Source organism: Salvelinus fontinalis, chromosome 5, assembly GCF_029448725.1.
Source record: "Salvelinus fontinalis isolate EN_2023a chromosome 5, ASM2944872v1, whole genome shotgun sequence".
NCBI classification, from domain to species: domain Eukaryota; kingdom Metazoa; phylum Chordata; class Actinopteri; order Salmoniformes; family Salmonidae; genus Salvelinus; species Salvelinus fontinalis.
The window spans coordinates 61,709,872-61,721,628 of record NC_074669.1 but is presented as its reverse complement, the minus strand read 5'-3'; the positions used below and the strand labels follow the sequence as shown (position 1 = coordinate 61,721,628).

At 56.6% G+C, this 11,757-nt stretch overlaps 1 protein-coding gene across 1 annotated transcript; it reads left to right on the top strand.

Moving 5' to 3' along the window:
• The first annotated feature begins 247 nt into the window (after positions 1-247).
• On the top strand, positions 248-4,572 carry LOC129856165 (CD209 antigen-like protein E). The gene is made up of 3 exons (XM_055924267.1): positions 248-287; positions 3,564-3,653; positions 3,902-4,572. Exons 1-3 carry the CDS (start codon positions 248-250, stop codon positions 4,570-4,572), a joined length of 801 nt encoding a protein of 266 aa, XP_055780242.1.
• The last annotated feature ends 7,185 nt before the right edge of the window (positions 4,573-11,757 follow it).

Sequence of the window (11,757 nt, the reverse complement as noted above, 5' to 3'; positions counted from 1 at the left end):
TAAAACTGTCTCTGACATTAGACTGAGTCACACAGAGGCTCCAGCGGTGCAGCGAACAGACACAAATCTACAACTGAGATAACAGCAGACATTACAACAGTAGAAGTTACAACAGTAGAAGTTACAACAGTAGAAGTTACGAGAGTAGAAGATACAACAGTAGAATTTACGATTTGAAGACGAAGAACCTAATTAAATAAATACCATGGATATTGATGATTGTATATATGCCAACCAAATATCCATCATGTCCTGGAAGAAGGATGGAGTTGGGGATCAACATTCAGGTAACAGCCATTTTTTATTTTAGTACCTTTATTTAACAAGGCAAGTCAGTTAAGAACAAATTCTTATTTTCAATGACGGCTTAGGAACAGTGGGGTAGACTGCCTTGTTCAGGGGCAGAACAACAGATTTTTACCTTGTCACCTCGGGGATCTGAACTTGCAACCTTTCGGTTACTGGTCCAACTTTCTAACCACTAGGCTACCTGCCACCCCAAGGCACCTGCCTTGAACTCCACCATATGCTGAAAAAAAACAGCATAGACCAGCAACAATTTCAAGATGATCCATGTTGGTCAGGGCTGGTCCGATACTGGTCTAGAGGGTTACGTTGGTCAGTGCTGGTCCGATACTGGTCTAGAGGGTTATGTTGGTCAGGGCTGGTCCGATACTGGTCTAGAGGGTTATGTTGGTCAGGGCTGGTCCGATACTGGTCTAGAGGGTTATGCTGGCCAATGCTGGTCCGATACCGGTCTAGAGGGTTATGCTGGTCAGGGCTGGTCCGATACTGGTCTAGAGGGTTATGTTGGTCAGGGCTGGTCCGAGACCGGTCTAGAGGGTTATGGTGGTCAGGGTTGGTCCGATACCGGTCTAGTGTGTTATGTTGGTCAGTGCTGGTCCGATACTGGTCTAGAAGGTTATGTTGGCCAGTGTTGGTCCGATACTGGTCTAGAGGGTTATGCTGGTCAGTGCTGGTCCGATACTGGTCTAGAGGGTTATGCTGGCCAGTGCTGGTCCGATACTGGTCTAGAGGGTTATGTTGGTCAGTGCTGGTCTGATACTGGTCTAGAGGGTTATGCTGGCCAGTGCTGGTCCGATACTGGTCTAGAGGGTTATGTTGGTCAGTGCTGGTCCGATACTGGTCTAGAGGGTTATGCTGGTCAGTGCTGGTCCGATACTGGTCTAGAGGGTTATGCTGGTCAGTGCTGGTCCGATACTGGTCCAGAGGGTTATGCTGGTCAGTGCTGGTCCGATACTGGTCTAGAGGGTTATGTTGGTCAGGGCTGGTCCGATACTGGTCTAGAGGGTTATGCTGGCCAATGCTGGTCCGATACCGGTCTAGAGGGTTATGCTGGCCAGTGCTGGTCCGATACTGGTCTAGAGGGTTATGCTGGTCAGTGTTGGTCCGATACTGGTCTAGAGGGTTATGCTGGTCAGTGCTGGTCCGATACTGGTCTAGAGGGTTATGCTGGTCAGTGCTGGTCCGATACTGGTCCAGAGGGTTATGCTGGTCAGTGCTGGTCCGATACCGGTCTAGAGGGTTATGTTGGCCAGTGCTGGTCCGATACTGGTCTAGAGGGTTATGTTGGTCAGTGCTAGTCCGATACTGGTCTAGAGGGTTATGCTGGTCAGTGCTGGTCCGATACTGGTCTAGAGGGTTATGTTGGTCAGTGCTGGTCCGATACTGGTCCAGAGGGTTATGCTGGTCAGTGCTGGTCCGATACTGGTCTAGAGGGTTATGTTGGTCAGTGCTGGTCCGATACTGGTCTAGAGGGTTATGTTGGTCAGTGCTGGTCCGATACTGGTCTAGAGGGTTATGTTGGTCAGTGCTGGTCCGATGCTGGTCTAGAGGGTTATGTTGGTCAGTGCTGGTCTGATACTGGTCTAGAGGGTTATGCTGGTCAGTGCTGGTCCGATACTGGTCTAGAGGGTTATGCTGGTCAGTGTTGGTCCGATACTGGTCTAGAGGGTTATGCTGGTCAGTGTTGGTCCGATACTGGTCTAGAGGGTTATGCTGGTCAGTGCTGGTCTGATACTGGTCTAGAGGGTTATGCTGGTCAGTGTTGGTCCGATACTGGTCTAGAGGGTTATGCTGGTCAGTGCTGGTCTGATACTGGTCTAGAGGGTTATGCTGGTCAGTGTTGGTCCGATACTGGTCTAGAGGGTTATGTTGGTCAGTGCTGGTCCGATACTGGTCTAGAGGGTTATGTTGGTCAGTGCTGGTCCGATACTGGTCTAGAGGGTTATGCTGGCCAGTGCTGGTCCGATACTGGTCTAGAGGGTTATGTTGGCCAGTGCTGGTCCGATACTGGTCTAGAGGGTTATGTTGGTCAGTGCTGGTCCGATACTGGTCTAGAGGGTTATGCTGGCCAGTGCTGGTCCGATACCGGTCTAGTGTGTTATGTTGGTCAGTGCTAGTCCGATACTGGTCTAGAGGGTTATGCTGGTCAGTGCTGGTCCGATACTGGTCTAGAGGGTTATGTTGGTCAGTGCTGGTCCGATACTGGTCTAGAGGGTTATGTTGGTCAGGGCTAGTCCGATACTGGTCTAGAGGGTTATGCTGGCCAGTGCTGGTCCGATACTGGTCTAGAGGGTTATGCTGGTCAGTGCTGGTCCGATACTGGTCTAGCATGTTATTCTGGCCCGACCAGGCTTCGTAGTGTTTTTGTTGTTGACCAGTCTTTGCTGTATTTTGGACACCGGTGACCAGTTTCAAGTCACAATATGCTGGCTAGCATGTGAAATGTGAAAGGAATGTAGGAGAATATAACACATTAGATCTGACTAAAGATAATACAAAGAACAAAACAACCGCTCTTTTGTATTTTTTTGTGCCATCATCTTTAAAATGCAAGAGAAAGGCCATAATGTATTATTCCAGCCCAAGTGTAATTTAGATTTTGCCCACTAGATGGCATCAGTGTATGTGCAAAGTTTTAGACTGATCCAATGGAACATTGCATTTCTGTTCAAAATGTTGTATCAAGACTGCCCAAATGTGCCTAATATGTTTATTGATACATTTTCAAGTTCAAAACTGTGCACTCTCCTCAAACAATAGCATGGTATTCTTACACTGTAATAGCTACTGTAAATTGGAAAGTGCAGTTAGATTAACAGGAATTTAAGCTTTCTGCCCATATCAGATATGTCTATGTCCTGGGAAATGTTCTTGTTACTTACAACCTCGTGATAATCGTATTAGCCTACATTAGCTCAACCATCCCGTAAAAAGGGACACCGTTTCCGTTAACATCACACAACGAAGGCTGGTCACCTGCAAAAACACAATCAACGCTGGTCACCAGCAAAAACACAACGAAGGCTGCTCACCTGAATAAACACAATGAAGGTTGGTCACCTGCCTATGCTGGTCTATGTTGTTTTTTCAGCAGGGGCTGCAACTCAAGCAGCAGAACATTTGAGGTGCCGGATCGCAGTTGTTGTGTTGTGGCCCAAGTCAAGCTTGTCTATTTTACTGAGTGCCTGAAAGAGCAACTCTACACAAATAAACACAAATACCTTATAAAGTTCTTATGATAATAATTTGTGCTTCAGTGTGGAAGAGACGTTTCCTAGCTACTGCAGTGTGTCTGGGACTGCTGTGTGTTCTCCTACTGGCTGGGATCATAGGCCTGTTACTCTACCGTGAGTTTGATATGTTCTCACTCAAATATTCTTAATAATCTGTGGTGTAATGACCAGGGTTCTATTACATTTACATTCCAGTCAAATCAGAAAGTAAACCAAATTCCAAATGTTCCTCGTTGAAAGCATTGAAGATAATTGGAATTGGAATTCCGGTGTACTTCCTGAATTGACTGGAAATTAAATGGAATTGACCCCAACCCTGGTAATGTCTGATTAACTTGGTTGTTGATTGTATTATTTCACAGAGAGAAACCTTTTGAACAACCTGACTGCAGAGAGAGACCAGCTACAGACCAGTTATAACACCCTGACTGCAAAGCAAGACCAGCTACAGACCAATTATAGTTCCCTGACTAAAGAGAGAGACCAGCTACAGACCAGCTACAACACCCTGACTGCAGAGAGAGATCAGCTACAGACCAGTTATAACACCCTGACTGCAAAGCAAGACCAGCTACAGACCAATTATAGTTCCCTGACTAAAGAGAGAGACCAGCTACTGAAGATTGATAAATATGTCAAATGTCCCCAAGACTGGATAAGGTCTAGCTGCAGTTGTTACTACATCTCCCCTGATGAGAAAACGTGGGACGACAGCAGAAAGGACTGTCAGGCGAGAGGAGCAAACCTGGTGATCATCGACAGCAGAGAGGAACAGGCTTTAATCAAAGCATTCAACAAAAAAGCCTGGTTAGGTCTGACTGACAGAGAAGTTGAGGGAACCTGGAGATGGGTGGACGGCACACCACTGACCACAAGTTACTGGAAGAAAGGGGAGCCAAATGATTTGCAAGGAGAAGACTGCGCTTTGGTTGACAACACTCAAAAGGACCCAGTAGTGGCTTGGAATGATGTGCCATGTAACCACAAAAATGGTTTGATCTGTGAAAGGCAGGTGTGTTTAGTCTATCAATGACAGGTTGAGGTTGGGAAGAGCTTGGGGGAGCTGGGGTTGGGGAGGGCTGGGGAGGGTTGGGGTTGGGAAGAGATTGGGGAGGGTTGGGGTTGGGAAGACCTTGGGGAGGGTTGGGAAGAGCTTGGATGAGCTGGGGTTGGGGAGGGTTGGGGAGGGGAGGGCTGGGGAGGGTTGGGGTTGGGAAGACCTTGGGGAGGGTTGGGAAGAGCTTGGGGGAGCTGGGGTTGGGGAGGGTTGGGGTTGGGGAGGGTTGGGGTTGGGAAGACCTTGGGGAGGGTTGGGGTTGGGAAGAGATTGGGGAGGGTTGGGGTTGGGAAGACCTTGGGGAGGGTTGGGGTTGGGAAGACCTTGGGGAGGGTTGGGGTTGGGAAGACCTTGTGGAGGTTTGGGGTTGGGAAGACCTTGGGGAGGGTTGGGAAGAGCTTGGAGGAGCTGGGGCTGGGGAGGGTTGGGGTTGGGGAGGGCTGGGGAGGGTTGGGGTTGGGAAGACCTTGGGGAGGGTTGGGGTTGGGAAGACCTTGGGGAGGGTTGGGGTTGGGAAGAATTTGGGGAGGGTTGGGGTTGGGAAGAGATTGGGGAGGGTTGGGGTTGGGAAGACCTTGGGGAGGGTTGGGGTTGGGAAGACCTTTGGGAGGGTTGGGGTTGGGAAGACCTTGGTGAGGGTTGGGGTCGGGAAGAGATTGGGGAGGGTTGGGAAGAGCTTGGGGGAGCTGGGGTTGGGGAGGGTTGGGGTTGGGGAGGGCTGGGGAGGGTTGGGGTTGGGAAGACCTTGGGGAGGGTTGGGGTTGGGAAGACCTTGGGGAGGGTTGGGGTTGGGAAGAGATTGGGGAGGGTTGGGGTTGGGAAGAGATTGGGGAGGGTTGGGGTTGGGGAGGGCTGGGGAGGGTTGGGGTTGGGAAGTCCTTGGGGAGGGTTGGGGTTGGGAAGACCTTGGTGAGGGTTGGGGTCGGGAAGAGATTGGGGAGGGTTGGGAAGACCTTGGGGGAGCTGGGGTTGGGGAGGGTTGGGGTTGGGGAGGGCTGGGGAGGGTTGGGGTTGGGAAGACCTTGGGGAGGGTTGGGGTTGGGAAGACCTTGGGGAGGGTTGGGGTTGGGAAGAGATTGGGGAGGGTTGGGGTTGGGAAGAGATTGGGGAGGGTTGGGGTTGGGAAGAGATTGGGGAGGGTAGGGGTTGGGGAGGGCTGGGGATGGTTGGGGTTGGGAAGACCTTGGGGAGGGTTGGGGTTGGGAAGAGATTGGGGAGGGTTGGGGTTGGGAAGAGATTGGGGAGGGTTGGGGTTGGGAAGACCTTGGGCAGGGTTGGGGTTGGGAAGAGATTGGGGAGGGTTGGGGTTGGGAAGACCTTGGGGAGGGTTGGGGTTGGGAAGACCTTGGGAAGTTTGGGGTTGGGAAGACCTTGGGGAGGGTTGGGGTTGGGAAGACCTTGGTGAGGGTTGGGGTTGGGAAGACCTTGGGGAGGGTTGGGGTTGGGAAGAGACTGGGGAGGGTTGGGGTTGGGAAGACCTTGGGGAGGGTTGGGGTTGGGAAGACCTTGGGGAGGGTTGGGGTTGGGAAGACCTTGGTGAGGGTTGGAATCGGGAAGAGATTGGGGAGGGTTGGGAAGAGCTTGGGGGAGCTGGTGTTGGGGAGGGTTGGGGTTGGGGAGGGTTGGGGAGGGTTGGGGTTGGGAAGACCTTGGGGAGGGTTGGGGTTGGGAAGACCTTGGGGAGGGTTGGGGTTGGGAAGACCTTGGGGAGGGTTGGGGTTGGGAAGAGATTGGGGAGGGTTGGGGTTCGGAAGACCTTGGGGAGGGTTGGGGTTGGGAAGACCTTGGGGAGGGTTAGGGTTGGGAAGACCTTGGTGAGGGTTGGGGTCGGGAAGAGATTGGGGAGGGTTGGGAAGAGCTTGGGGGAGCTGGGGTTGGGGAGGGTTGGGGTTGGGGAGGGCTGGGGAGGGTTGGGGTTGGGAAGACCTTGGGGAGGGTTGGGGTTGGGAAGACCTTGTGGAGGTTTGGGGTTGGGAAGACCTTGGGGAGGGTTGGGAAGAGCTTGGAGGAGCTGGGGTTGGGGAGGGTTGGGGTTGGGAAGACCTTGGGGAGGGTTGGGGTTGGGAAGACCTTGGTGAGGGTTGGGGTCGGGAAGAGATTGGGGAGGGTTGGGAAGAGCTTGGGGGAGCTGGGGTTGGGGAGGGTTGGGGTTGGGGAGGGTTGGGGAGGGTTGGGGTTGGGAAGACCTTGGGGAGGGTTGGGTTTGGGAAGACCTTGTGGAGGTTTGGGGTTGGGAAGACCTTGGGGAGGGTTGGGAAGAGCTTGGAGGAGCTGGGGTTGGGGAGGGTTGGGGTTGGGAAGACCTTGGGGAGGGTTGGGGTTGGGAAGACCTTGGTGAGGGTTGGGGTCGGGAAGAGATTGGGGAGGGTTGGGAAGAGCTTGGGGGAGCTGGGGTTGGGGAGGGTTGGGGTTGGGGAGGGTTGGGGAGGGTTGGGGTTGGGAAGACCTTGGGGAGGGTTGGGGTTGGGAAGACCTTGGGGAGGGTTGGGGTTGGGAAGAGATTGGGGAGGGTTGGGGTTGGGAAGACCTTGGGGAGGGTTGGGGTTGGGAAGACCTTGGGGAGGGTTGGGGTTGGGAAGACCTTGGTGAGGGTTGGGGTCGGGAAGAGATTGGGGAGGGTTGGGAAGAGCTTGGGGGAGCTGGGGTTGGGGAGGGTTGGGGTTGGGGAGGGCTGGGGAGGGTTGGGGTTGGGAAGACCTTGGGGAGGGTTGGGGTTGGGAAGACCTTGTGGAGGTTTGGGGTTGGGAAGACCTTGGGGAGGGTTGGGAAGAGCTTGGAGGAGCTGGGGTTGGGGAGGGTTGGGGTTGGGAAGACCTTGGGGAGGGTTGGGGTTGGGAAGACCTTGGTGAGGGTTGAGGTCGGGAAGAGATTGGGGAGGGTTGGGAAGAGCTTGGGGGAGCTGGGGTTGGGGAGGGTTGGGGTTGGGGAGGGCTGGGGAGGGTTGGGGTTGGGAAGACCTTGGGGAGGGTTGGGGTTGGGAAGACCTTGGGGAGGGTTGGGGTTGGGAAGGGATTGGGGAGGGTTGGGGTTGGGAAGAGATTGGGGAGGGTTGGGGTTCGGAAGACCTTGGGGAGGGTTGGGGTTGGGAAGACCTTGGGGAGGGTTAGGGTTGGGAAGACCTTGGTGAGGGTTGGGGTCGGGAAGAGATTGGGGAGGGTTGGGAAGAGCTTGGGGGAGCTGGGGTTGGGGAGGGTTGGGGTTGGGGAGGGCTGGGGAGGGTTGGGGTTGGGAAGACCTTGGGGAGGGTTGGGGTTGGGAAGACCTTGTGGAGGTTTGGGGTTGGGAAGACCTTGGGGAGGGTTGGGAAGAGCTTGGAGGAGCTGGGGTTGGGGAGGGTTGGGGTTGGGAAGACCTTGGGGAGGGTTGGGGTTGGGAAGACCTTGGTGAGGGTTGGGGTCGGGAAGAGATTGGGGAGGGTTGGGAAGAGCTTGGGGGAGCTGGGGTTGGGGAGGGTTGGGGTTGGGGAGGGTTGGGGAGGGTTGGGGTTGGGAAGACCTTGGGGAGGGTTGGGGTTGGGAAGACCTTGGGGAGGGTTGGGGTTGGGAAGACCTTGGGGAGGGTTGGGGTTGGGAAGAGATTGGGGAGGGTTGGGGTTGGGAAGACCTTGGGGAGGGTTGGGGTTGGGAAGACCTTGGGGAGGGTTGGGGTTGGGAAGACCTTGGTGAGGGTTGGGGTCGGGAAGAGATTGGGGAGGGTTGGGAAGAGCTTGGGGGAGCTGGGGTTGGGGAGGGTTGGGGTTGGGAAGACCTTGGGGAGGGTTGGGGTTGGGAAGACCTTGTGGAGGTTTGGGGTTGGGAAGACCTTGGGGAGGGTTGGGAAGAGCTTGGAGGAGCTGGGGTTGGGGAGGGTTGGGGTTGGGAAGACCTTGGGGAGGGTTGGGGTTGGGAAGACCTTGGTGAGGGTTGAGGTCGGGAAGAGATTGGGGAGGGTTGGGAAGAGCTTGGGGGAGCTGGGGTTGGGGAGGGTTGGGGTTGGGGAGGGCTGGGGAGGGTTGGGGTTGGGAAGACCTTGGGGAGGGTTGGGGTTGGGAAGACCTTGGGGAGGGTTGGGGTTGGGAAGGGATTGGGGAGGGTTTGGGTTGGGAAGAGATTGGGGAGGGTTGGGGTTGGGGAGGGCTGGGGAGGGTTTGGGGTTGGGAAGACCTTGGGGAGGGTTGGGGTTGGGAAGAGATTAGGGTGGGTTGGGGTTTGGAAGAGATTGGGGAGGGTTGGGGTTGGGAAGACCTTGGGGAGGGTTGGGGTTGGGAAGAGATTGGGGAGGGTTGGGGTTGGGAAGACCTTGGGGAGGGTTGGGGTTGGGAAGACCTTGGGAAGGTTGGGGTTGGGAAGACCTTGGGGAGGGTTGGGGTTGGGAAGACCTTGGTGAGGGTTGGGGTTGGGAAGACCTTGGGGAGGGTTGGGGTTGGGAAGACCTTGGGGAGGGTTGGGGTTGGGAAGAGATTGGGGAGGGTTGGGGTTGGGAAGACCTTGGGGAGGGTTGGGGTTTGGAAGACCTTGGGGAGGGTTGGGGTTGGGAAGACCTTGGTGAGGGTTGGGGTCGGGAAGAGATTGGGGAGGGTTGGGAAGAGCTTGGGGGAGCTGGGGTTGGGGAGGGTTGGGGTTGTGGAGGGCTGGGGAGGGTTGGTGTTGGGAAGACCTTGGGGAGGGTGGGGGTTGGGAAGACCTTGGGGAGGGTTGGGGTTGGGAAGACCTTGGGGAGGGTTGGGGTTGGGAAGACCTTGGGGACGGTTGGGGTTGGGAAGATCTTGGGGAGGGTTGGGGTTGGGAAGAGATTGGGGAGGGTTGGGGTTGGGAAGACCTTGGGGAGGGTTGGAAGACCTTAGGGAGGGTTGGGGAGGGTTGGGGTTGGGAAGTCCTTGGGGGGGGTTGGGGTCGGGAAGAGATTGGGGAGGGTTGGGGTTGGGAAGACCTTGGGGAGGGTTGGAAGACCTTGGGGAGGGTTGGGGAGGGTTGGGGTTGGGAAGACCTTGGGGAGAGTTGGGGAGGGTTGGGGTTGGGAAGAGATTGGGGAGGGTTGGGGTTGGGAAGACCTTGTGGAGGGTTGGGGTTGGGAAGAGATTGGGGAGGGTTGGGGTTGGGAAGACCTTGGGAAGGGTTGGGGGTGGGAAGACCTTGGGGAGGGTTTGGGTCGGGAAGAGATTGGGGAGGGTTGGGGTTGGGAAGACCTTGGGGAGGGTTGGGGTTGGGAAGACCTTGGGGAGGGTTGGGGTTGGGAAGACCTTGGTGAGGGTTGGAATCGGGAAGAGATTGGGGAGGGTTGGGAAGAGCTTGGGGGAGCTGGTGTTGGGGAGGGTTGGGGTTGGGGAGGGTTGGGGAGGGTTGGGGTTGGGAAGACCTTGGGGAGGGTTGGGGTTGGGAAGACCTTGGGGAGGGTTGGGGTTGGGAAGACCTTGGGGAGGGTTGGGGTTGGGAAGAGATTGGGGAGGGTTGGGGTTCGGAAGACCTTGGGGAGGGTTGGGGTTGGGAAGACCTTGGGGAGGGTTAGGGTTGGGAAGACCTTGGTGAGGGTTGGGGTCGGGAAGAGATTGGGGAGGGTTGGGAAGAGCTTGGGGGAGCTGGGGTTGGGGAGGGTTGGGGTTGGGGAGGGCTGGGGAGGGTTGGGGTTGGGAAGACCTTGGGGAGGGTTGGGGTTGGGAAGACCTTGTGGAGGTTTGGGGTTGGGAAGACCTTGGGGAGGGTTGGGAAGAGCTTGGAGGAGCTGGGGTTGGGGAGGGTTGGGGTTGGGAAGACCTTGGGGAGGGTTGGGGTTGGGAAGACCTTGGTGAGGGTTGGGGTCGGGAAGAGATTGGGGAGGGTTGGGAAGAGCTTGGGGGAGCTGGGGTTGGGGAGGGTTGGGGTTGGGGAGGGTTGGGGAGGGTTGGGGTTGGGAAGACCTTGGGGAGGGTTGGGTTTGGGAAGACCTTGTGGAGGTTTGGGGTTGGGAAGACCTTGGGGAGGGTTGGGAAGAGCTTGGAGGAGCTGGGGTTGGGGAGGGTTGGGGTTGGGAAGACCTTGGGGAGGGTTAGGGTTGGGAAGACCTTGGTGAGGGTTGGGGTCGGGAAGAGATTGGGGAGGGTTGGGAAGAGCTTGGGGGAGCTGGGGTTGGGGAGGGTTGGGGTTGGGGAGGGCTGGGGAGGGTTGGGGTTGGGAAGACCTTGGGGAGGGTTGGGGTTGGGAAGACCTTGTGGAGGTTTGGGGTTGGGAAGACCTTGGGGAGGGTTGGGAAGAGCTTGGAGGAGCTGGGGTTGGGGAGGGTTGGGGTTGGGAAGACCTTGGGGAGGGTTGGGGTTGGGAAGACCTTGGTGAGGGTTGGGGTCGGGAAGAGATTGGGGAGGGTTGGGAAGAGCTTGGGGGAGCTGGGGTTGGGGAGGGTTGGGGTTGGGGAGGGTTGGGGAGGGTTGGGGTTGGGAAGACCTTGGGGAGGGTTGGGTTTGGGAAGACCTTGTGGAGGTTTGGGGTTGGGAAGACCTTGGGGAGGGTTGGGAAGAGCTTGGAGGAGCTGGGGTTGGGGAGGGTTGGGGTTGGGAAGACCTTGGGGAGGGTTGGGGTTGGGAAGACCTTGGTGAGGGTTGGGGTCGGGAAGAGATTGGGGAGGGTTGGGAAGAGCTTGGGGGAGCTGGGGTTGGGGAGGGTTGGGGTTGGGGAGGGTTGGGGAGGGTTGGGGTTGGGAAGACCTTGGGGAGGGTTGGGGTTGGGAAGACCTTGGGGAGGGTTGGGGTTGGGAAGACCTTGGGGAGGGTTGGGGTTGGGAAGAGATTGGGGAGGGTTGGGGTTGGGAAGACCTTGGGGAGGGTTGGGGTTGGGAAGACCTTGGGGAGGGTTGGGGTTGGGAAGACCTTGGTGAGGGTTGGGGTCGGGAAGAGATTGGGGAGGGTTGGGAAGAGCTTGGGGGAGCTGGGGTTGGGGAGGGTTGGGGTTGGGGAGGGCTGGGGAGGGTTGGGGTTGGGAAGACCTTGGGGAGGGTTGGGGTTGGGAAGACCTTGTGGAGGTTTGGGGTTGGGAAGACCTTGGGGAGGGTTGGGAAGAGCTTGGAGGAGCTGGGGTTGGGGAGGGTTGGGGTTGGGAAGACCTTGGGGAGGGTTGGGGTTGGGAAGACCTTGGTGAGGGTTGAGGTCGGGAAGAGATTGGGGAGGGTTGGGAAGAGCTTGGGGGAGCTGGGGTTGGGGAGGGTTGGGGTTGGGGA

What these genes read in the sequence shown, in the direction of transcription:
- LOC129856165 (XM_055924267.1), top strand. Translation starts at nt 248, where the DNA reads ATGTCCTGGAAGAAGGATGGAGTTGGGGATCAACATTCAG. An exon ending in AGTTGGGGATCAACATTCAG is followed by an intron (nt 288 to 3,563) that starts GTAACAGCCATT and finishes TTTGTGCTTCAG; the next exon opens with TGTGGAAGAGACGTTTCCTA. An exon ending in CATAGGCCTGTTACTCTACC is followed by an intron (nt 3,654 to 3,901) that starts GTGAGTTTGATA and finishes ATTATTTCACAG; the next exon opens with AGAGAAACCTTTTGAACAAC.